The 24,366-nt window shown below is 38.6% G+C and overlaps 3 protein-coding genes across 3 annotated transcripts; 2 read left to right on the top strand and 1 right to left on the bottom strand.

Moving 5' to 3' along the window:
* Positions 1-269: 269 nt before the first annotated feature.
* Positions 270-9,910, top strand: LOC142628134 (F-box only protein 6). Its single transcript, XM_075802142.1, has 2 exons — positions 270-662; positions 8,200-9,910. Exons 1-2 carry the CDS (start codon positions 448-450, stop codon positions 9,443-9,445), a joined length of 1,461 nt encoding a protein of 486 aa, XP_075658257.1. The 5' UTR covers positions 270-447; the 3' UTR covers positions 9,446-9,910.
* Positions 9,911-13,130: 3,220 nt separating this feature from the next.
* LOC142628316 (uncharacterized) lies at positions 13,131-14,763 on the bottom strand. The gene is made up of 3 exons (XM_075802413.1): positions 14,610-14,763; positions 13,909-14,065; positions 13,131-13,415 (listed from the first exon to the last, which is right to left on the bottom strand). Exons 1-3 carry the CDS (start codon positions 14,610-14,612, stop codon positions 13,369-13,371), a joined length of 207 nt encoding a protein of 68 aa, XP_075658528.1. The 5' UTR covers positions 14,613-14,763; the 3' UTR covers positions 13,131-13,368.
* Positions 14,764-17,782: 3,019 nt separating this feature from the next.
* Positions 17,783-18,727, top strand: LOC142628939 (uncharacterized). The gene has a single exon (XM_075802960.1). It carries the CDS (start codon positions 17,783-17,785, stop codon positions 18,725-18,727), a length of 945 nt encoding a protein of 314 aa, XP_075659075.1.
* Positions 18,728-24,366: the final 5,639 nt, after the last annotated feature.

Here is a 24,366-nt window from a genome sequence, read left to right as displayed (position 1 = left end):
GTAGGAAATTAAAGGAACTTAAAAGTAATATATTGATTTGCTAACAACGATTAGGAATGCAGTCAATTCTTCCTCTTTAGCATTCGACAGAAACCGGGTAAAACCAAAACAGCCGACCCGTAATAAAACGAAGGGCAGTTGCGTAAAACTAATTACAATGGGAGAAAAAATGGAGTAAATATTTATTAGTACCAAATCAAAGCGAAGGCAAAGGAGAATGTTGCGTGCGGGTGAGTATAATTACAAAGTTACTTACCTCTATCACTCACAAAAAAACACACTTATCGACTGGGGTTTGTTCTGACGTGGCAAAAGGAGAGTGGGTGAAATTCGAGAGCGAGAGAGAAAGAGAGTTTGCCTTTTTTTTTTTTTTTCTTATAATTTATAACAGAGAAGAAGAAGAAGAAGGTGAGAGAATCGGGGTGGGGTGGTTTTGAGGGTTGGGGCATGGAAGGGCTGGCCATGCTGAGGCAGCTCATCGGTCAGCTTCAGGAGCTCTTGGAACTCTACGGCTCTCATCCTTCTTCTCTTGTTCTTCCTTCTCCTTCGCTTTCTCCTCTTCCTCATCCACTTCATCTTCTTCAACCTCTGCCTCTGCCTCCTCCTCCTCCTCCTCCTCTCTCTCAATTTCACTCTCAACACCAACACCAACAACACCACAGGTTCTTTTCTATCTCTCTAGATCTTTCTGAGCTTTTTGATTAGTCTGTACTCTGTTTTCCACTTTTTCCCTTTCTGCTTGAGGTGTTATGCAGCTTCTGCTTAGGTATTCTGGTTTCTCTGATTTCTGTGTTTTGTTTTCATTTTCTTTGTTAATTAAATTGGTGGTTTTTTTATTTTCCTGTTTAGTTAGGTAACTTAGGTTTTCTTCTTCTTCTTCTTTTTTTTGTAATGTAACTTTTTTTATTTAAAAAAATTGGGTCAATTTTTCATAGGAACGAACAAATTGAGTTATAAATTGTTCTATATTTACTATATATCTGTACAGTTATACTTATCCAGTTATACAGATAATTTTTGTAATGCTTCAGACACTTGCTTTTTCCTTTTTTTTTTTTTTTTTTTTTTTTCAGAAATTCATTATAGTGACATTTAAAAATTATAAAAATCCCCTTGCTGGGAAAAGAGGTGGGTTATATGCAGCTCTTACATCTAAGCAATGTTTTGCTAGACTTTGTAGAGTTTTGAATGCATCTTCATAACTTTTTTGACGCTTCTTTTCTTTGTTTGGTAAGTAATTATCCATTAAAAGAACATGAAATGCAACATAAGTATGTGGAAATCATGCAAAGAGGAAGTTAAGCTAAGATGTCAGAGACTAGCTTAAATTGGTTTAGATAGGTTGGGTTGACTGGTTTATGATATTCTATACATTAGGTAATGGCAATGAGAAATATACAGTATTCAGTTTCGGTTGTTTGATACTTAAGCTGGAGCATGCTTTTCTTCTTTTAGTACATACCCTTTTCCTATTAGTCGTCCCTTCCCTCTCCTAACAAAGTTAAAACAATTAACAATAAAGGAGAAGAATGTAAAAACTTTTAAGTGTTGGTTATGCCGATATTTTGACTTGGAAAACAGTTATGCACTAGTGAGTTATTGGACTGTACTTCAATCTGAGAACTTTGGAATGAATGATGCTATAATGTAGAAACAACTATAATCCATTAGTCACTTGGTCTAAATGAACTTTGTCTTATGCTTCACTATTTACATAGAGCGGTAGTATGCATGCTCAGACCCTGTACATGTCCTCATAGCCAAAACTGTAGTCAATATTCAGTAAACTATCCAACAGTTTCTGTTTCTAGGATTTTAATGAACTGATTCATACTTTTGCATTATGAGTATATTTTTTGGTAAAATTTGCTTATTGAAGGACAAAGTGACAAACTCTGATGCGTTCCACCAACAATATGGTCGGAATTTTGATAATGGATTGTCATATGTGTAGTAATTTGATGTTGTTGACATGTATGATGTATCCCAATACCTGATCTTTTAGTTTTTACTTCTTAGATTCATTGTAGTTTTTGAAGTGGGTTTAGTTTATATCAATATCAAAGTTTAATGCTCCAGTACAAGAGACCTGTTTTGTCTGCTTCCTTTCTGTTCTTTGCAAAATTCATCATCAAAGTATAAGTCTGAGTTTGTCTGCTTCCTTTAGAAACTTTGCAACAAGAGACCTGTTTGCAATACTTGAGAGTGGGTTATTTATCAACATCAAAATTTTAGTCTGAATTTGTCTGCTTTCTGTCTGTTCTTTGCAAATCCACCCCTTGCATCTTGGACATTTAGAGTTGAGGCTAGTCGCTAGTGATGGTTCTCCAATACGGAGACTAGGTCCTATGGAGTTAGTTGCTCATAAACATGCTCATAAACATTTAGGAACATACTCCTAACTGTTCTATGCTTTGTATACATCGTGGAGATGCAGATCAGCGGAGATGAAACATTAAATTGCTGGCTTCTTTTTTTTTTTTTTTAATTTTTTAATTTTTAATTTTTATAGTTTATCTATATATAATATATATTGGGTTGGGTTGGGTTGGGTTGGGTTCAAGCACTTGGTATAACTTTTGTCAATGTTATACCATTCAAGAACTTTCTTTAGAATGTGTTTTTGGATTACATTGTATCTCTATGCACTCCATGATTGCCAAATATCTAGATGATTAGAGATCAATAACTATCTCATCTATAAAATGCTTAAATTTCAATTTTTTTTGGTACCGCAAAACTATGCACAAAACATTAGTTTATGGATCAGATACCAATTGAAATGAAATTTGATTTGCATGTGCATGTGCATGTTAAGAACAAAGAGAACTTGTGATCTAACGGCAGATTTTTCAAAATATTAATCCAATAATGAGTTATTGTGTGGTGTAATATTGACAAAACATTGCAACAAGTGTTACTTGATCTTAACCCATTTATAATATATTTAAAAAAAAAAACATTTAGGAACTGTCTACTAACAGTGGTACAAGGCATCTAGTTACATTGTCTATTAATATTTTTTCTTTAATTTATAATGTGCAGCATGATAAGTATTAAACTTGCACAAGTTGCATGGGAGTGGTTCTTATAACTAACATCCTGGGCTGTGATTATGATTTGAAATTGTTTCTATGCAGACCTTACAAATAGCCTACCACTGCCTGAAACATGTTACATGGGTCATAAAATATATGATTAATTTGTTTAAGATCTATTTTGAGGCTCCCTTTCCAATTAAAAAGAAAGCAAAAAATAGTTGTACCCAATGCACAAGGCTCTTTCTTACGGGGTTTAGGGAAGATGGTTGATAGGTAAATGTACCCCCAATTTTAGAGAGGTTGATTATTGGCCATTTGGCCTTCAACTTGCAACATCACTTGGCTGAAGGGCACTTGCCATCGCACTCAGGTCCGATCTCTAGGCTCCTTCCTAATTTAATGATTGAAAATAAAATTATGATATTTCTGCTACTGTTGTCTAATATTGTGCTAGATCTCACTAGATATCATAATTTGATAATTTTCTTTGGCTATGCAATTGCTGTTTTTTGATAAAATGTCCTGGGAGATGTTGGCTTGGTCATAATGTTATCTTAGGAGCCTTAGTTGAAGTTGAGCCAAGGGTCTGATGAAAAGTGTGAAAAACAATGATATTAGGTGACTGTGAAACTATGGCCTGAGCTCAACTAAAATTTAAGATTCTAGCAGGATTTGTTTATTGGTAAATTACATGCTCACCCAATGGGACCTGAACCACGACCTCACTCCCCATCCCATTCTTATGGAAGAATTAAGTGTCATTTGAGCCAAAGCTCACCGGTAGATTCTAGCAAGATCTTACTTCCATAATGGTTGATCTGTATTGTGGATGTGAAGTCTATTAGAAACCTTGTGTAGACTTCTGATAGGGACTTCTATAGAATCAATAATGAGATTAAAGCAACTGGTAACTAACTACTTTTCCGCTAAAATTAATTTAGAATATTTTAGCACGAAGCTATTGTAATCAGCTGCTAGTAGGAAACATAAGAGAGAAGGGAGAGTAAAGGGATAGGGTTTTACATAAGATTAATTGGAGAATTTGCTTGTGGTAGGTTTAGGGCTAGGAAAATTTGTAAATCTAGGGTTAGACTTTAGAAAGGGTTATGTGGTTTGTGTTTGGGGTTAAAAGATGGGTTGGTGAGTTATTTGATGGCCATTTGGTAGAAGAAAATATGTGTGTAGGGTTTTAGGGTGAGTGTTAGCCTAGTGTTGCTAGCATCCTCTATGATGCTTGGTGTCCCCACCACCTGTCTCCTCCACTATTACCTAGCAAAAAGAACACGTGGGTTTTCAGGGTTTTGATAAGTAAAAGAAACGTTTTGATTTGAGGTTGTAAGGAAGAAGAAAAAGATAGAATTTTATGGTGTTTATGGGATGTATGATTACTACCCATGAATGGTACCATAAAAAGGAGAGGAAGAAAAGAGAGGAGAAAAGGAGAAAACAACACTCAATGGCCAACATGCCTTAATGCTCAAAACAACACTCTTGTACTAGTTGTATTAGGAAAAGAATGTAGAAACTTTCAGGTGTTGGTTATGCCGGTATCATGACTTGGAAAACAGTCATGCAACAGTCAGCTATTGGACTGGACTTAAGTCTGAGTACTCATTGAGAACTTTGGAATGAATGATGCAGACATGTAGAAACAGCCATCATCCATGAGTTGCTTGGTCCACATAAACTGTCTTAGGCTTCACTATTTACATAGAGTGATAGTATGCATGCTCAGACCCTGTACATGTCCTCGTAGCCAAAATGGTAGTCAATTTGCAGTAAACTGTCAAGAGTTTCTGTTTCTAGGATTTTATTGAACTGATTCATGTTTTTGCATTATATGACTGATAAATTTTGCATATTAAAGGAAAAAATGACAAACTCTGATGTGTACCACCAACAATATGGTTGGAATTTGATTTAGGGTTTATGCGTAATAAGTTGATGTTGTTGACTACTATCCCCAATACCAGATCTTTGGTTTTAACTTAGATGTGTTAAGTTGTTACAGTTTTAAAAGTAGATGTAGTTTATATCAAAATCAAAGTTTAAGGCTACAGTATAAGAGACCTGTTTTGTCTGCTTCCTTTCTGTTTGCAAATTCAATAATGAAGTTTAAGACTGAGTTTGTTTGCTTCCTTTAGATTTTTCCGTACATGAGAGAAGAGTGGGTTATATATCAATATCAAAGTTTAAGTCTGAGTTTGTCTGCTTTCTGTCTGTTCTTTTCAAAATTCACCCCTTGCAGCAGAGGTATTTAGAGTTGAGGCTGGTGATGGTCCTCCAACATGGGGGCTAGCACCTTTGGAGCTAATTGCTCATAAGCATTTAGGAACATACTCTTAACTGTTCTTTGCTTTGTATACACTCTGGAGATGTAGATGAGCAGCGATGTCAATGAAACATGATATTGTAGAATTTTTTATTTTATTTTTATAATCTATATATGATATATAATGGGTTGGGTTCAAGTTGTTTGTAACTTTTGTCAATGTTACACTACTAAAACAACTTTCTTTAACGTGTTTTTCGACAAACCCACTGTTGGATTACATTGTCTCTTAGTCTTTGTACATTCCATGATTACAAAATATTAAGCTCATCAGAGATCAATAAATATCTCATCTGTAAATTGTTTAGAGTACAAATTCTTTAACCATAAAAATATACACACATTATTTTATGGATTAGATAGTAAATAACATTCAATTGACATGAAATTTGATGAGTGTTAAAATAAAAAGAACATGTAATCCAAAGGTAGTTTTTTCAAAATATTAATGTAATAAAAAGCTATTGTGAGGTGTGCTATTAACAAAAAGTTGCGTTGGGTGTAACTTGATCCTAACCCATTTATAATATATATTGATATTAAACATTTATGGACTATCTCTACTAACAGTGGTATAAGACATCTAGACAAGTTATGTACCACAATTATGTGTAACTTGATGAATCCTCATTGCGTCCTGGGGTTGTGATTATGATTTGAAATTGTTTCCATGCAGACCTTATGAATAACCTACCACTGCATGCAGCATGTTACATGGGTCATGAAATATGTGATTAAATTGGTTTAAAATACATTTCGAGGCTCCCTTCTAATTAAAAAGAAAAAAAGTAGTCATACTCTATGTACAGGCTCTTGCTTATATACAGGTTTGGGGGAGATGGTTTGTAGATAACTCTACTCCCCCAAATTTAGAGAGAGGCTGATTCTTGGAATTGAACTCGAAGCATTACTTGGGGGGAGGGCACTTGCCATCGCACCAAAGTCTGATCTCTAGGCTCCTTTGTAATTAAATAATTGAAAATAAAATTATGATAAGTTTTGCTACCATAGACAAATACTGAGCCAGATTGCACTAGATATCAGTCTGATAAATTTTTTGGGCTGGGCATTGATGTATGATAAAATGGCTTGGATGATGTTGGCTTGGTCAGAACGGTATCTTTGGAGCTGTAGTTGAAGTTAGGCCAGGGGTCTGATGAAAAGTGTGGAAAACCATGATATCTAGGTGAAATTATGGTATGAAGTCAACTAAAATTTGAGATTCTAGTTTTATTGGTAAATTACATAGTTCCCCAATGGGCCTTGAACCACAACCCACCCCCATCCCATTCTTATGGAAGAAAATGTTTTTTGAGTCAAAGCTCATCAGTAGCTTCTAGCAAGATCTTACTGCCACAAGGGTTGCTCTGTAGCGGATGTGAAGTCCATCAAAAGCATCATTTTGACTTCTGGCATGGACTTCTAATAGAATTGATAATAAGGTTAAAGCAACTGGTAAACTAAATACATTACCTACTAAAATTAATTCAAATATTTAACACCATTTGATCTCCTTCCTTAATATGCTCCATTCTGTTGTTAGTGAGGCTAACGTTTGCCTGTAGGAAACATAGAAGAGAAAGGAATGGGAAGGGAGAGAGGGGTTGGTTGGTTTTGAAGGAATGGGAGAGAAAGGAAAATTCTTTGGAGGCCACTTCAATGAGAATTTTGAAAATACTTTTTCTTCCTTTTATTCTTTCCCTTTACTCTGGTCAGCCTGGAGGGAAAGAGAATCCCTCTATCTCCCTTCTCTTCCTTTCCACCCAATAAAAATAAACATCCTTCCCTCCCTCATTTGGTGAATGCAAGATACTTGCATGTAAAAGGCTCAAGATGTCATATGAGTTTCACAATTTGATTCACGAACATATTTCTAGTGACAAGCAATGTTATTAAAGTGATTTGTGACATAAGTTTTTACTTGTTTAGCAAAAAAAAAGTTTTTACTTGTTGATGAATCAGTTGTGAATGTTTACCCAATTATATTTATATAGTTACTTAAAAAGTTCCTTTTTTTTCTTTTGTGGGTGGGAGGGAGGGGGGGATTGGGGGATGCTAGGTTGTTTCCACTGTTTTGCATGTCTTGACACCATTTTCATTTGGCTTTGCATAGGTGCTGTAGATGACGTTCCCTTTGATTTGCCATGATCTTTTTTGAAGTGTGTCAATATATGTCTTCTCCCTTCAACCTAATTTTATTCCAATCTTGGATTTAATTACATGTTGCAATCAATGTAGTGATTTTCATGAGCTACTAAATGCTAGCGCTCTATTTTACTTTTCAAATAAATAACAGTTATTGTAGCGAGTACATGGTCCATTCATGGTCTTGTGCTCTTTCTACTTGAGTAATGGTATTCATGTAGATAAGGACAAGTGAAGAATAATAGCTTGATAATAATGACTAAGTTAAATTTGGTGTTTAAATTCAGTCTCCTTGAGGTATAAGCTTCAAAAATATTAATTCATTATATCTACCCTTATGTTTTCCTTACCTTTCCCTTTCCTTCAGATTATGAAGACATTTAATACATTCATGTTCAACTTTTGAGTTTTAGATTTGACATGCATTTCCCCGGAAGTTCTTGCAAATCTTGCCTGAACAAAATAGCACAGGCTTTGATATATCTCAACATGTTTAAAGTGATTGGTCTTTAATATGTTATGCATTTTCCAGTGTTCTGATTAAACATTTCATTGGCCTTCATGTGCCTATGTTTTCCCTAAAAAATTTCTATGTTGTTTTTGGGTCATATACTTTTGGAATGGTAGCAGCAGAGTGCCTCAAGTTGAAAATATATTGATCACAGATTTCCTTTCACACAGTTGGTGCGTCCTCAATGTCGATGATGGTTCTACAGATGATTACTACAGTCTTATAATGGCGGCTGGAAAATCTGGAAATTTCAAGATGTTGGAACCTTGCAAGCCTCCACATGCTAAGAAGCCTAGGAAGGAGAGGACCCGGGGCAAATCATCTGGGACTACCAATACAGCTGAGATTATGGAACAACAAATTTGGAAAGATTTTCCAGAAGACCTTTTTGAAGCTGTTATTGCAAGACTTCCCATTGCTACATTTTTCCGCTTTCGCTCAGTTTGCCGGAAATGGAATTCCTTGCTGGACTCTCAAAGTTTTTCTCAACATTGTGCCCAAGTCCCACAAGGAAATCCCTGGTTTTATACCATTACCCATGAAAACGTAAATTCTGGAGCTATATATGACCCCTCCTCAAAGAAATGGCACCACCCCACCATTTCTTCTCTGCCCAACAAAATGATTGTTTTGCCAGTGGCTTCAGCAGGTGGTCTAGTGTGTTTTCTTGATATTGGTCACAGGAACTTTTATGTATGCAACCCTCTGACTCAATCATTTAAAGAGTTGCCTGCTAGGTCAGTCAAGGTTTGGTCTCGTGTTGCAGTGGGGATGACACTGAATGGGAATTCAACCTACGGGGGCTACAAGATCCTGTGGGTGGGGTGTGATGGGGAGTTTGAAGTTTATGACTCGTTGAAGAACTCCTGGACTCGTCCAGGACACATGCCCTCGAGTATTAAGCTGCCACTATCCCTGAACTTTCGGTCACAGGCTGTTTCCATTGATGGCACACTTTACTTCATGCGTTCAGATCCTGAAGGAATCGTGTCCTATGATATGGTTAATGGGGTTTGGAAGCAGTATATAATTCCTGCCCCGCTACATCTGACTGACTACACACTCGCAGAGTGTGGAGGTCGGATCATGCTTGTGGGGTTACTGACAAAGGCTGCAGCCACATGTGTTTGCATATGGGAGCTGCAGAAGATGACACTCTTGTGGAAGGAGGTTGACAGAATGCCAAACATATGGTGCTTGGAGTTTTATGGAAAGCACGTTAGGATGACTTGCTTGGGTAACAGAGGCTTGCTCATGCTGTCCTTGAGATCGAGACAAATGAATCGATTGGTTACTTATGATGTATCAAACAGGGAATGGCTGAAGGTTCCTGGATGTGTGGTGCCACGTGGGAGGAAGCGGCAGTGGATTGCATGCGGCACTGCATTTCACCCATGCCTGACTGCTATTGCTTGATTTGGCTTTTCTCTGTAATATATGAAACAGGGAATGGCTGAAGGTTCCTGGGTGTGTGGTACAAAGTGGGGGGAAGCAGCAGCAGCAGTGGCAGCAGATTGGGTGTGGCACTGCATTTCACTCATGCCTGACTGCTACTGCTTGATTTGACTTTTCTCAATTGCTGGAAGAATCAGCATGTAAGGGATGGGAATTTTCATTTCAGTACTGGTCTTATGCATGCTTGGCTGAAAGCTCTTGCTGCAAACTGTTTTAGCCAAATTTGCGTTGTTTTTCTAGTTAAAGCAGATGATATCTTGGGTTGTATGATTAAATCACATTTTCCCTCTCCATGTACAAACTAGACAAATAACTTTGGTTTCAGGAAACAGAGTTCAGAATGCCAATCGGTCAGCTGGATATGGGGGCTATAATCTCTGTTTAGTTTAAAGTGAAAATGAAACTATTTGTTTGTTTTGGTGCAAATTGTATGTGGAGAAATCTATGAGAGTGAGAACGATCATAACATTTCCTTTTGTTTTATTTCGCTGCTGAGGTGGCTATTGTTTTATTCCACTGCTGAGGCTGACTCGGGTAAGGAAAATGCATTGGAGGATTTGGAATTAGATATTAGTCTATTCGAGGCTTGGAGAAAGTGAGAAAATCACAGAAACTTACTCCCACCCAGGCCTTGTACGATTTTTTTAGCGTAGGTGGGGTGAAGTTTCTTATTCTAAACTGAAGAAAATTGGGATTCAAAAACCTAAAGCTTTCTTCAGTTTTGTCAGCAGGCAGCAGCTAAGCAAAACAACATGTGTCTCTTCTCATGGATCTGGGATTTGAAAATCTTCAATATAACTAGATTTCACTTGACTCCCACCCAAATAATCGGATGATTTGCATCAATATTTTAATTGTAAGGCTTCATAGATGCAAGTTGCTTCCTCCATACTGACAAGCTGATATGCTTAAACGAGGCGTGCTTACGAGAAGCAATTACTAACATGCAAGGAAATGGGCATAGGAGATGGCGCAAATTTTGACAGCAAAATTTCTCCCTTTTGATGACATTAAATAGTTCTACGTAGTCTAGTAGTCTCTAATACTCGCACAAATGAAATAGCTAACAGTTTGTGAGAATCAAGGGCGCACATCAGACACCGTTACATGAGAACACACTTTAACATTTATTACCATACCACAAGGTCCACAAAGTACAAGGTTCACTACGGGTCCCTTACACAAAATGCTCTTTTGGGATATGCCCTAATTAAAAGTAGCTACATACAAAATGCAATTTTCCTCATAGCAGTATATCTCTAAGCCATGCTATTGACAGCCCCTAGTGTACGAAAGCATATTCTACCTCAACTTTCTCTCTCTCTCTCTCTCTCTCTCTCTCTCTCTCACATGTTATTGGCAACCCCCAACAGCGTTTAAGGATTATGCAAGTATTCTTGTCAACTATCCCTTGGGACTTTTTGTACCAATCTGGGAACTGTCTTTGGGACACAAATATTTGCTGTCTTAGACTCTTAGGGTGTGTTTGGTTGGAGTGAAAATAGGAAGGATGAAAAATAGGAAGAATAAAATAGGGTGAAAAATGTTGTTTTCTACTGTTTGGTTGGAGAAGGAAAATAGGAAAGACAGAAAATAGAGAGGAAAATGTGGAGAGAAAAGTGCTATAAAAGCACTTTTACACAAATACCCTCACCTACCCCTCATTCATGACCTGATGACTTTCTCTTATCCTTATCACTTTTGCCTCTTCTCATCCTTACCTTCACAGCACACCAACGTCCAAGTTCTTTTTTTTTTTTTTTTTCAACGTGACCTAATCAAGTTGATACAAAATCTTTTGCCCAATTAAATTTATATGTACACTATTGTAATTTTTACATTATAATAATAAAAATAATAATATAAATTTATATGTATGATGTGGTAAATTTTATATTATTTAATGAGTACAAATAAATCTATTTCTTACTTATTATGTAACAAGGTTATAATAGTCAATTTATATAAATTACATTTTCCATCCTTCCCTTTTTCTCTCAAACCAAACAAAAGAATTTTCTACTCTCTCACTTTTTCACCCCTCCAATCAAACACACAAGAGGTAAAACCAAATATTTTCTATCCTCCAACTTTTTCATTTTTTCATAATTTTTCATCTTCCCACTTTTCCACTCATCCAACCAATGGACCCTTAGAGCCTTTTTACACTGCCAGCATACCAACAAGGTTGTTCATACATAAAATTGCTTGGTAATCGTCCCACCGCGCTATGATACCAGTTTAACACATGTTCCAATCTACCACAACCCATGCAAACACACCTGGTAGCCCACACACTACTCATCAGCCTGCCTATGGCTAAGCCCACGCAAGGCTGCCAAGACTCACCACTGCACATGTTGCCCACAACACACAAATAGTGTGCTGCCATCTGGGCCAAGACCAAGGATCCAACACACAATCATAAGGCCACCAACTTAGCCAACATGTACCACAAAGGGAAGTTTGACTACAAACAAACAAAGCTCAAACACATTGTGAACAAGGTCGTGAGTATGAGATTTTATTTAAATATATTTAATATTATATGTCTGTTCTATAAATTATCCATTTTGTAGTAAAAATTATATAAGTTCATATAAGTATACAAGATTGATGAATCTACTTTTTATAAGTTTATAAACGAAAATCATTCTATTTAATTAATTTAAATAATATAATTTCAATTGTATTTTAATTACTAAATATTAGTATAGATTTGTGAATTGGTACAAAAAATTAGTCCTAATGGTTAAAGTATATGTAAAGGAATAAGTTCATCAAGTAACTCGTGAACCAACTTGAACTTATTTAACAAGAAAATAAATCAAGATTGAACATGCAATCTAGTTTAGTAATGAGCTCAAACTCTGCTCATGTTCAAAATAAAATGAAATAAACAATTCTAAACTTTTAATATTCAACTTCGCTTGATTAAGCCTACCTAAAAACCATTCCATTCCTATCAAGTATAAAGGGTCTACCACCAGGCGTAACAATATAATTTTAAGTTTTTGAGCAACCAGTCATCTCAACCTTAAAATGACTTATTATTGATGCCGTCTAAAAGTCCAATATACCACCAAGAAGTTGACACCATCTAAACGTCTAGCACAACATTCTTTACTACTTGTCATGATGGTTTTAGTTAGCAATTAAAAATTAAATGATACAATTTCAACAAACTGCTGAAAATATTTCTGTTACTAACAAGGTTGTAAACTTTTCTCATCCTATCCATCAAAAGTGACAAATTTTCGATATTCCTCGCGTATTTCTAAAAATGAAAAATTTTACTTTCAAAAGCTTGACAATTTGATTTGAAAATCTTTATAGTTTACAAAGCTTGACACTCGGCATAAATCACCTATATAGTATATACTCCTTTACATGGAATAGATAACTTACTTAGGAGCATAATGAAGTGGAATATGCTGTTATTTTGACATGAAAGAATTTTGAATATCAAAAGCGATGGAATATAATGTCATCTCTCCAATGAATGGAAATGAAAGTTTGTTCTTAAAATATTAACCTTGTCTTTACTCATAAGATTTACATATTGAAGGAATAGGATATTAACCTTGTCTTTACTCATAAGTTTATATATTGAAGGAATAGGATAGAATAATAAAACCGAGGAATCTATGGAATAACCCCTGTGCAAGGTCTTCCCATTCATATAAGAAACAATATGAGATAATTTATAGTCAATACAACCTTGATAATGGGTTTCTTTTATTTAAACTTCTTGAGTACTTCACAACATGCGAAACCACAAGTCTAAATGTATCATAATTTTCCTAGACAGCTAACAAAAAAAAAAGAAGGTCAAAGACATAACAGGAATTCATCTGCTGCCATATTTCAGATTCAGGGTATGTTTATGCCATGCCTCCACTTGTTGCTGTTCTGATTATCTGAAAGAGAGCTGTTGCAACAATGACAAAGACGCCATAAGTAAACCTTCAATCAAATTCGCATAAGCAAAATGGAAAGACCCAAAATAAACTACTGGAATCCAAGCTCGAAAATGGGTTTCACTATCACTGCCTATGATGCTACCCATACAATGGAGGATGCCACGATTACAAAAACCATTTTTACAAAACAAACATGACAAACTATTCAATCCGTATTATGAGAAATTTCAATGGCATTTGACTTGCATACAGGCTTTAGATTCCTAATAGATATCCCAATGCTCAACAATTCAGACATTAGTAATTGTAAAAATAATCAAAACAGACTAGGTCGAAGCTCGATGTGCCACTCTAATGCAATGTCCTAATCATTCATAGTTACAGTTCGAAAATTAAGCGCATTATCAAGAAAATGAAGAATTCACCTATGACGACATTGCAAGGTTCAATTATCAAATTTGTTATTAGAAAAAAGGCACAAGAAAGGGGGGGAAATCTTACATGAGCCAATGACAACAAAAATGAAGAACCCGAGAAGAACAGGACCAACGGGGTAGTCCTTTCCCTTCTTCGCGGTTGTTTCAGGCACAGCTCCTCTCTTCATAATGTTCTTATCGAACCTCTCCACCTTCCTATCCGCAAGACGCCTTGACGTTGTCTGCGCACAGAACACGTACCACAAACAGTACAATTCCATCATCAAACTACTCAAATAAACAGCACTTCAACAACAATATTTTGATGCGCCGAATGAAACAGTGCCTATAAGATCTACGAAAACCCCCCAAATTCAGTTCGATAATTCTACGTCTAGATTCCTAATTATAATGGTGTGTGGCTATTCGGATTGAAACAGTGCCTATAAGATCTACGAAAACAAACATCAAAACGTGATATAAAATTATAAAACCATATACTATATTATTATTATTAACACAATTCACTTTCTTTATCTAAATATATCGTACACAATGAAGACTATTCAATAATTATTTCAACACATTCAAAGAACAACATTACAGATCTGATGCCTCATCAATCAATCACAACCGTTCGTTGGGCTAGATCAGATCAATAGTCAGATCAAATTATCAAGAACAAGAACAGATCAAGAAAAATTACAATACTAACAACCGGAAACAGGAGATCGAAATAAATAATAACATTACAAAATAAGAAGAGAAGAGAGAGTGAAAAATTACCATGATTACAGGGAGATCCGGTGGCCGCGCGCGTCGGAGAATTACAGTAATGTGTTTTCCTTTCTCTTCTTTTGTGTTTTTCCTTTCCGGCGCGTTCGTTTGGTTTTCCTCTCTCCCTACGCTCTCGCTTTTTATCTCTCGCAATCTGTTTTGTGAGTCTACTTTTAGCACTTACGGTTTTTATATTTATAGCTGTGCTGGAGATGAGATATTGCTGTGGTTAAGTACCACCACGTCACGTTGGACACGCGTTGGAGTTTAATTGGATGCGAAGGTGCACGTAGACTTGATAGAGTCCATGTGGAAGTTGTTGACCTGCGACGGTGACAACCTGTCTACTAAATACTACCTTGTGTCTTGTGAGAGAGGGAGACTACGTCTTTTTTTTTTTTTTTGGGGGTCGGTGTGCGTGACTGTGTCTTTTTATCTAGAAACGTTCCACTCCAAACTCCCAACGCGTTTACAAAAGAGCCTACTTACCCTCCTCAATTTTTTTTTTTAAATTTAATTTAAATTTTTTTTTAAAGAAAGTTTTAACTTATAGTGTCTGTCCTTATTTCTTAATAATATTTTTATTATCAAACCAAGACATTAACCGATTTTTGGTGTAGGCGGAGTTTGAATCTTAGATATCTTATTCAATTGTCGAAAATTTTACTATTTAAGCTAATTGCAACTTACAATATTTACATTTTTTATATAACAATCATTTAAAAGTGGGACTAAAATAAAATTAAGTCCAAATGAATGGATTTTAAATTTTGTAGATATATTTATCCTTATTTCTTCTTATACTTTCCTAACAAGCCTAAGCTAGTAAATGTTAGTGTGGTACCTATGCAAAAGGATAATTAAAAAAATGTCATTTGCGAATTAACTAATGGAAAAAGAAGAAGAAGAAGAATTTAGAAAACAAGAAAATAAAGTTTTCTTCACATTTTAACTAAAATGAGAAATCATCATACTGACCATAATGAGTCGAAATTTATGCCAAGTTGGAATAGGGAGGAGATTTGTACTTGTTAATTCTTTGAAACAGAAATTTCCAAGTTCCAACCATTCTAATTGGAAAATAATGGAATTGATAACATTTTTCTAAATCCTCATCGGTAAAACCAATAACTAGCAAAAACTTCCTCAACCTATCAAACTTACCCATAAACAAAAATCCAAAAAAAAAAAAAAAAAATCATTGAAATCCACACAAGTGAACTCAATCACTTTTCAAAACCCCCTGAGCCCATAAAAACCAATGCCTCATAACCAAAATCCACAAAACAATACTCTTAGTTAAGCTTTTACACTTAGATGGGGAATTTTGGCATTTAACATTATTTTCGGAATATTTTAGTTAGTTCTCAAGTTTGTAAAACTATTTAGTAAACTAGCATCTCGAGACTCTAAAACTTGAGTTCAATGATGGAACAAAAGTTTTAGATACTTGAGTTTCAAGTGGTGGTAATCTGATATGGAAGAAAAAATCTACGTGAAACTCGAGTCTCTAGAAAAAATATAAGACTCAAGTTCCTGTTGTTGGATAGGGCTATACTTCTCCAAATTCTTCTTCTTCTTCTTCTTCTTCTTCTTCGCTTTATGGATCTTGAGCCTAAGAGACTTGAGTTCCACGTGTATAAATTGTTCACGTTAGCTGTGTGCTAGCATTGTAACTCGAGTCTTAAGTGCTCGAGTTTTGTTACCGAACTCGAGTCTTAAAGATTTGAGATGCTAGTTTACCAAATAGTTTTAGAAACTTGACAACTAACAAAATTGTTAGAAAAGTAATGCTAAATGCCAAAAAAAAACCCCACTTAACACTATCGCCAATAAAAAAATCTCTCTATTGTATAGCTTCTTCGATTTCTCAATAAAGAGGAATAGGAACAACTAAGTTGTTTGAATGTATGTACAAAGAATTTCTTTTTTCATGCTTCTTACTATTAAGTAATGCTCATAAATCCGAATTGCTTTGCCCCCTTTGTGATAAGGGATTCACTAAAGAGCCACTTTGGTTTGTCTTATCCGGGCCTAGAGGTGCCCGCCCTCTTCGCCCCCCCTTCTTTTCCTTCTGTTATGACAAAGTTTTTTCTTACTAGTCTTCTTTCCCATTCTAGTGGCTTGTTCAAGTTAAAAACAAGAGTATTGTTCCATATGTGCCATTGGGCACAATCTAGCACTAAATTTAGGGCATCTAGACGGTTGAACTTGAAAAGAACCTGTTTTCAGAGGATAAAACCTCCTCAAGTCCTAAATTATCCAACAACTTGTGGGTAGTGGCATTAACAACAGTGTAGTCTAGCCATGGCTTGGCGTAACCTTTGGCTTTGATACCATTTGCACGACACTAAGTCCTTCAAGCCCATAAACCGCGGCACCCTGCTAACGATCTGTTGTAGCAGAGTAAGCTGAAAAAACCTTTTCTATGTTATTACTAAAGCCTAAATGCCCAGAAATCTTTCTAAAAAGCTAACGAGTAAGAGAACATATGCCCTAACGCGAAACGGTTCCATTTATAATGATCCTTCCAAACAAGCACAAGCTTACCGCCTAATGCCTCTTTTATTATTGATGAGGAAAATTTTGGACCTACACTAGGGAAGGATGACTGAAACTCAGAGGAGAAGATCGCCTCTCAAAAGGGATGATCAACCCCTACGGGGGATGATCGGTCCCAGAAGGGCGATCGGTCCCAGAGGGACGATCCGTCCTAGGGGGACGACCATTACCCCATCGGTGCCCTTTGGCACGTGCGTGGACGATCAACTCACTGATGATTTTTTTGCATCATCAATTGGCGTTGTCTGTGGGGATGAGTGATAAGCCGCATCGCTGTTTCAAAGACAAAGAGTTGTATGGTCCAGACGCGACCAATGGCCACCACCAACCAAGAGATCGGGAACTCGCCCAATGCATTGGAAAGGCAAGTGCAAACCCTGGTCGTAGCCATTGAACGACTCACTCAACGGAACCCCGAGTTCGAACAACAACTGGAGCAGTAGAACGATCAGGAGTCGAATGATCAGGACAACGGGTAGAACAGGGACGAAAGTGACAACGACCGTCCCTTGACAAATGACCATCAGGAGAGGGACGACCAGGAGGAAAGCAATGCCATTAGTAGGCGAGATCAGCAGGATACCAGTCGTCCTTCCGAGTTGGAGGTCGGCGCATTGCACATGGCGCAAAAGATGCAGATGATGAAAGAGAAGATGGATATGATGATGAATGCCCTGAAGGATCGAGTGTCCACTAGCTTCGACGAACTAGTCCATCGTATCGACTTTCCTTTCACTACACTAGTCACATCTTTCCCCCTTCCAGCCAAATTCAAAATGCCTCAAGTAGAAGCCCACGACGGATCGAGGGACCCCCTCGACCACCTGGAATCATTCAAAACCCTCATGCATTTACAAGGGATTCTAGACGAGATTATGTGCAGAGCCTTCCCTACCACACTTAAAGGACCAGCACGAGTATGGTTTAGCAAGATAGCTCTCAATATCTTCTCAAACTTCAAGGAATTAAGTTGGCTTTTCGTCGCACACTTCATTGGAGGTCAGGGATACAAGAGATCCTCGACCAGCCTCCTAAACATCAAGCAGTGGGACGACGAGAGCTTGAGGTCATATGTCACTCGGTTCCACAAGGAGGCATTACTGATTGATGAAGCCGACGATAAGGTTTTGGTCACGGCCTTCACCAGCGGACTCCAATTTGGAAAGTTCTTGTTCTCAGCTTACAAGAATGACCCTAAGACCATGGTTGACATGTTAAATCGAGCCACGAAGTATATGAATGCTGAGGATGCCGTGATTGCCAGAGGGGGTGGACCGAAGAAGCGAGAGAAACATGACAATCCTCAGCCGGACAAGGGAAGGAAGGTAGCCAAGACAGGTGACACAAGGGACGAACGAAGGTTAAGACCTTCACCAGGGCGAATGGCCAACTTCACTCCGTTCAACGCCCTACATGATCAGGTCCTGATGCAGATCAGGGACGACCCCTCTTTGGCATGGCCTGGTAAACTAAAAGGCGACTCGAACAAAAGACCAAGGAATAAGTATTGCCGCTTCCACCGCGACCATGGACATGACACCTCTGATTTCTACGACCTAAAGTAACAGATAGAAGCCTTCATTAGGCAAGGAAAATTGCAACGGTTCGTAGGACATGAAAGAGTAGGAGAAAACCCGCCAAGGGACTAAGAACTAGACCGATGAGCTGAGGAGCAATCTAGGGCCTTACTTGGAGAGATAAGAGTGATCATCGGGGGAGGCACACGATCAGATCTTTGAAGAAAGCAAGGAAGATATACCTACGAATGGTGCAGAATGTCTAACTCACCGGTCATCCGCCTAAGCTTTCTCGGATGGACAACCCGGTGATCAGTTTCACTAAGCAGGATGCTCAACGGATCCATCACCCCTATGATGATGCCTTGGTGATCAATCTAACCATTGCAAACTTCAATACTCGACGGGTCTTGGTGGACAACGGAAGCTCAGCTGACATCTTCTATTATCCAGCCTTCCAACAGATAAGGATTAGTCGGGAATGACTTACACTAGCGGATGCCTCGCTAGTGGGCTTTGGTGGAACAAAGGTCATACCCGTTGGATTTGTCATATTGTCAGTTACCATCGACACCTATCCTCAGCAGATCATAAGGGATGTCACTTTCTTGGTAGTAGATTGCTCGTCAGCCTACAATGCTATCATAGGGCGACTGACGCTTAATGCATGGAGGGCAGCCACCTCTACATATCACCTTCTATTGAAGTTCTCGACGAAGTATGGGATAGAAGAGGCCCGATGAGATCAGGTGGCAGCTCGCGAATGCTATGTGGCCATGCTGGAGATGGACGAACAAGTAACTACCATGAAGATTGAAGAGCGACGAGTGAATGTAGAGCCGATAGAGGCATTAGAGACCATTTCCCTGGACAAAGGGCACTCACATTGGGTTACTCGCATTGGCACACAAGCCAACCCTTTGATTCGAGATGAGTTGATCTTTTCCTATGAAAAAACTTGGACATCTTCATTTAGAGTCATGAAGATATGCTCGGGATCGACCCAAGCATCATTATCCCTTTCCACCTGTCTGCCAAAGAAAATAGGTCTCCGCCTAAGATAGGGACAATGCCATAGCTGAAGAGGTCCATAAACTGTTGGATGTAGGCTTCGTTAGAGAATTCTACTACCCCGATTGGTTGGCCAACGTGGTTATGGTAAAAAAACAAATGGGAAGTGGAGAATGTGTGTAAACTTCACTGACCTAAATAAAGCCTGCCTAAAGGATAGCTACCCCCTTCTGCGGATCGATCTTCTTGTGGATTCGACCGTTGGACATAAGTTGTTAAGCTTCATGGATGCTTTCTCTTGATACAATCAGATCAAGCTTGAGGAATCAGACCAAGAGAAGACGTCGTTCGTCACTATCCAAGGCCTTTTTTGCTACAAGGTCATGCCTTTTGTATTAAGCAGATTGGACGGAACATTGAGGTATACATAGACGACATGTTGGTGAAAAGAGAAGAAGAGGATCACCACCTAAGTGATCTTGGGGAACATTTGGGACTCTTCGCCTCTACGGAATGAAGCTTAACCCCAGCAAATGTGCGTTTGGGGTATTGTCAGGAAAATTCCTTGGCTTCATGGTATCCCGACGGAGTATTGGAGCCAATCCTGATAAGATCCAAGCAATCTTAGAGATGAACCCTCCGAGGAACGTCAATGAGGTACAAAGCCTAAACGGAAGAGTTGCAGCACTCAACAGATTCGTCTCAAGGGCAACGGACAAATGCCTACCATTATTCAAGACCTCGAGGAAAGCTTTTGGACCAACGAATGTCAGAGAGCATTCAAAGAATTGAAGGCATACTTGGCCTCCCCACCACTCCTAAGTCCATTGAAACCCAACGAAGATCTCTTCCTATATTTGGCTGTGTCTCCCACAGCCGTCAGTTTGGCTCTGATCCGAGAAGAAGATCATGTACAGTTGCCAGTATACTACACAAGTTAAGCACTCAAAGGGGCGGAAGCAAGATACCCACCTATGGAGAAGTTAGCTTTTACTTTGATCATAGTAGCCAACAAGCTCAGGCCATACTTCCAAGCACATACCATAGTGGTTCAAATAGACAAGCCTCTTCAGAAGACAATGGATAAACCAGAGGCCGTTGGATGATTGGTCCTATGGGCGATAGAGTTGAGCGAACTCGACATACAATACCGCCCGAGGACCATGATCAAGGCCCAAGCTTTAGCTAACTTCATTGAAAAATTCACAACGAATGAAATTGACGATTGGGTGGCAACCCTTTGGAAGGTCTAGACAAACGGATCGTCCAACAAGCAGGCTGGAGGGATCGGAGTGGTCCTTCAATCCCTTGAAGGGGATATCATTAAGTGTGCCGTCTGACACCAATTCCCAATGACTAATAATGAGGTAGAATACGAACCCATTCTCATAGGGCTTGATTTGGCAAAAGCAACTAGGGCCTCATCGGTTGTTCTTCATAGCGACTCCCAAGTTGTCATTGGACATATCAATGGGGATTACGAAACCAAGGGAGAATGGATGAAAAATTATCTCAACCTTATTCGAAGACTGACCAATCAAACCTTCATGGTAAAATTCTTACAAGTCGCAGGAGAAGAAAACGAACGCGTCGATTGGTTGGCCAAAGCTGCATCCGCGGAATACATTACGGTCAACTAACAGATCCTATCCTTTGTCTAGCAGTTCCCTGCCATTGAAGAATTGGAGATACAGATGATTCCAAAGGGCGCTGACTGGACAACTCCGATTATCTCTTACCTTAAGAACGGGACACTTCCTGAAGACCGCAATGAATCCCGACGATTGAAAGTTTGGTAGCACGCTTCGTGCTGATAGCGGATGTACTGTACAAGAAAGGTTTCTCCCGACCATACCTAAGGTGTTTGACCCCCGACAAAGCGGACTACATCATGGGGGAAGTCCATGAAGGGGTGTGTGGTAACCACTTAAGGGCACAGTCACTGGTCCATAAGCTCATACGAGCAGGGTACTATTGGCCTACAATGCAGAGGGATGCCCAATCCTACATGAAGACATGTGAAAAGTGCCAATGCTTCAGCAATGTCATAAGGCAGCCGTCCAAACCTCTCACCCAATTGAACGCCTTATGGCCTTTCGCACAATAGGGACTAGACATTATGAAACCCTTTCCAATGACAATGTGACAATTGAAATTCCTAGTTGTGGGGATTGACTACTTCACCAAATGGGTAGAAGCAAAACCACTGGCAACTATCTCGGAGAAGAATGTTTGCAGCTTCGTCTAGAAGAGCATTATCTGTCGATTTGGGATCCCAAGGTCCTTGTCTCCGACAATGGCAAACAGTTTGACAACGATGCGTTCAGAGACTTTTGTAATCAGTTGGGGATTAAGAACCACTACTCTTCACCCACCCACTTATAAGCCAACGAGCAAGTTGAGGTTACAAACCGATCCTTGCTCAAATTGGTTAAAACTCGACTGGAGGGGGCAAAGGTGATATGGCCGGATGAGCTACCAAGCGTCTTATAGGCATACAGAATAACAACTCGGACGCCCACGGGAGAAACACCGTTCCGTCTAGCATTCGAGAGCGAAGCTGTCATCCCCACAAAAGTGGGAATAACAAGCTACAAGATAGCCCACCATGATGAAGGGAGGAATGAAGAAGGGATCCGTCCGCACTTGAATCTAGACGAGGTAAGGGTGGCCGTGGAGCAACGAATGACCCAATACCAAGACCTCATGGCCAAACACTATAACGGCAAGGTAAAGCCTCGACACTTCAGCATCGGGGACCTTGTCATCAAGAAAGTGACCACGGCCACCAAAGATCCCACGCAAGGGAAGTTAGGACCCAATTGGGAAGGTCTATACGGGATCGTTGATTGCAACAGGAAGGGTACCTACTACTTGGAGACGCTCGATGGACAGAGGCTACACCATCCTTGGAATACTAACCACCTCGGGAGATACTATCAGTAGTACACCAACAACAACTGAGGTTATTGCTTATGATATTGCTTTCTTTTTGTTTAAGTAGTTGACAGACCAGCTTTTTCGCTAATCAAATGGCAAGTTATAGATATTTCTATTCAGTTATTTTTGGAATTATTATAATCTATGAAAAAGGAAAGGCTTATGAAAACCAGAGTCCTACCTAAGGGATGGATAGACGATCTAGGATGCTCTCGTGCACCTGATCCAATCCTAAGTCCTACCTAAGGGTTGGACAGACGATCAAAGATGTCCTCGTGCACTTGATCCAATCCCAAGTCTTACCTAAAGGATGGACATATGATCAAGGGTGCCCATGGCAATTGATCCAATCCCGAGTCCTACCTAAGGGATGGACAAACGATCCAGGATGCCCTCAGAGGAGAAGATAGCCTCTCAAAAGGGACAGTCAACCTCTACGGGTGTTGACCAGTCCCAGAAGGGTGATCCATCTTAGAGGGACGACTAGCCCTAGAGGGACGATTCGTCCCAGGGGGACGACCAGTCCCAGAGGGACGGTCAGCTTCAACGAGGGACGACCCTCTTGTGGATCGTCGGGCCAGCCGATCCCTGGTTCGAACGAACCCTTCCCTAGGATTTCCCCACAGTTGTGTGAGGCCTATCCACACGTCCTTACATGGAAATTACTAGCGCACCACGACCAAAGGCCCTACCGTGCAATCAGATCTCTCATAAATGGAAACATGATCCTGAATATCTTGGGGGCCTTCTCCCTACAAGGAAACTCCCCCATATCAAGGGATTCAGATCAACTCTCTACCACTATATAAGCCACAAACCTTACCCCTCTTGAGGTACACGAATTCTTCCTAGCTCTTGCACTCTTAGTTCTTGAAGATTCTTTTATCATTGACTTAACCCTCAGAGGGTCTTTGGCCGGTACCCCATCGGTACCTTTTGATTGGTTCTTCTCTTTTGTTCTTTAGGTACACCCATTGGCACATGCGTGGACGATCAACTCACTGGCGATTTTTGTACATCATCAATTACAAAGACCGCCAGGTTGCAAAATGTTCGCCACCACTTCATTGGGAATGTCATTGGCACTTGCAATTTTCAAGTTGTCTTCATATTTCATCACTATATTCATTTATTAAGAAAGAGGAGAGAAAGGGTATATTTGTCCATTTAGCTTCATAAAATTTCTTATATGCCCCCACACAACTGAGAAAACATTTAATTTGGACAAAATGTTAACAATTTCATTTTAATCCAAAATTTAGAGGTAAATTTTGTGATTAAATTGTAATAAGCCGAAATCATAGGGGATAATTGGTAATTACCTTTTTTATCTAAAAATAATTTGATTTTTATTTTTTAAATAAATTCTTAGATCTCGGTTCCATTACAATAATTTTCTAATCTTTATAATTTAATATAATATCTCATCACTAAATTAAAAAAAGTTTCAATAAATTAAGAGTGAGTTTGGCATCCATAATGTTGGTTTGTTTTGTTTTTATTAAAGGTGATAACTAAAGGATAAAAATAAGAATATTTTTTTTTAAAAGTTATTGTTTTTTTGGCCAAAGGTGAGACAAAAGCACAAAAGGCCCAAAAGCTTTAAAAAAAAAAATCATAATATATATATATATATATTTATATATATATAACCGAATCCTCTGAAACTCCCACAATTTTCCACGTCACCACTATTTTCTTTTTCTTTTCATTTTAGATTCTTTTTATTTTAGTTT

This window comes from Castanea sativa, chromosome 3 (assembly GCF_040712315.1).
Source record: "Castanea sativa cultivar Marrone di Chiusa Pesio chromosome 3, ASM4071231v1".
Classification (NCBI taxonomy): Eukaryota; Viridiplantae; Streptophyta; class Magnoliopsida; order Fagales; family Fagaceae; genus Castanea; species Castanea sativa.
This window is presented reverse-complemented; position numbering and strand designations above follow the sequence as displayed.

Excerpts from the sequence above, each read along its gene's own strand:
- LOC142628134 (XM_075802142.1), top strand. The coding sequence starts at position 448 with ATGGAAGGGCTGGCCATGCTGAGGCAGCTCATCGGTCAGCTTCAGGAG. Across the intron at positions 663-8,199 it reads CAACACCAACAACACCACAG|TTGGTGCGTCCTCAATGTCG; the intron begins GTTCTTTTCTAT and ends CCTTTCACACAG.
- LOC142628316 (XM_075802413.1), bottom strand. Across the intron at positions 13,416-13,908 it reads TTTTGTTGTCATTGGCTCAT|CTCTCTTTCAGATAATCAGA; the intron begins GTAAGATTTCCC and ends TTGTTGCAACAG.
- LOC142628939 (XM_075802960.1), top strand. The coding sequence starts at position 17,783 with ATGGCGCAAAAGATGCAGATGATGAAAGAGAAGATGGATATGATGATG.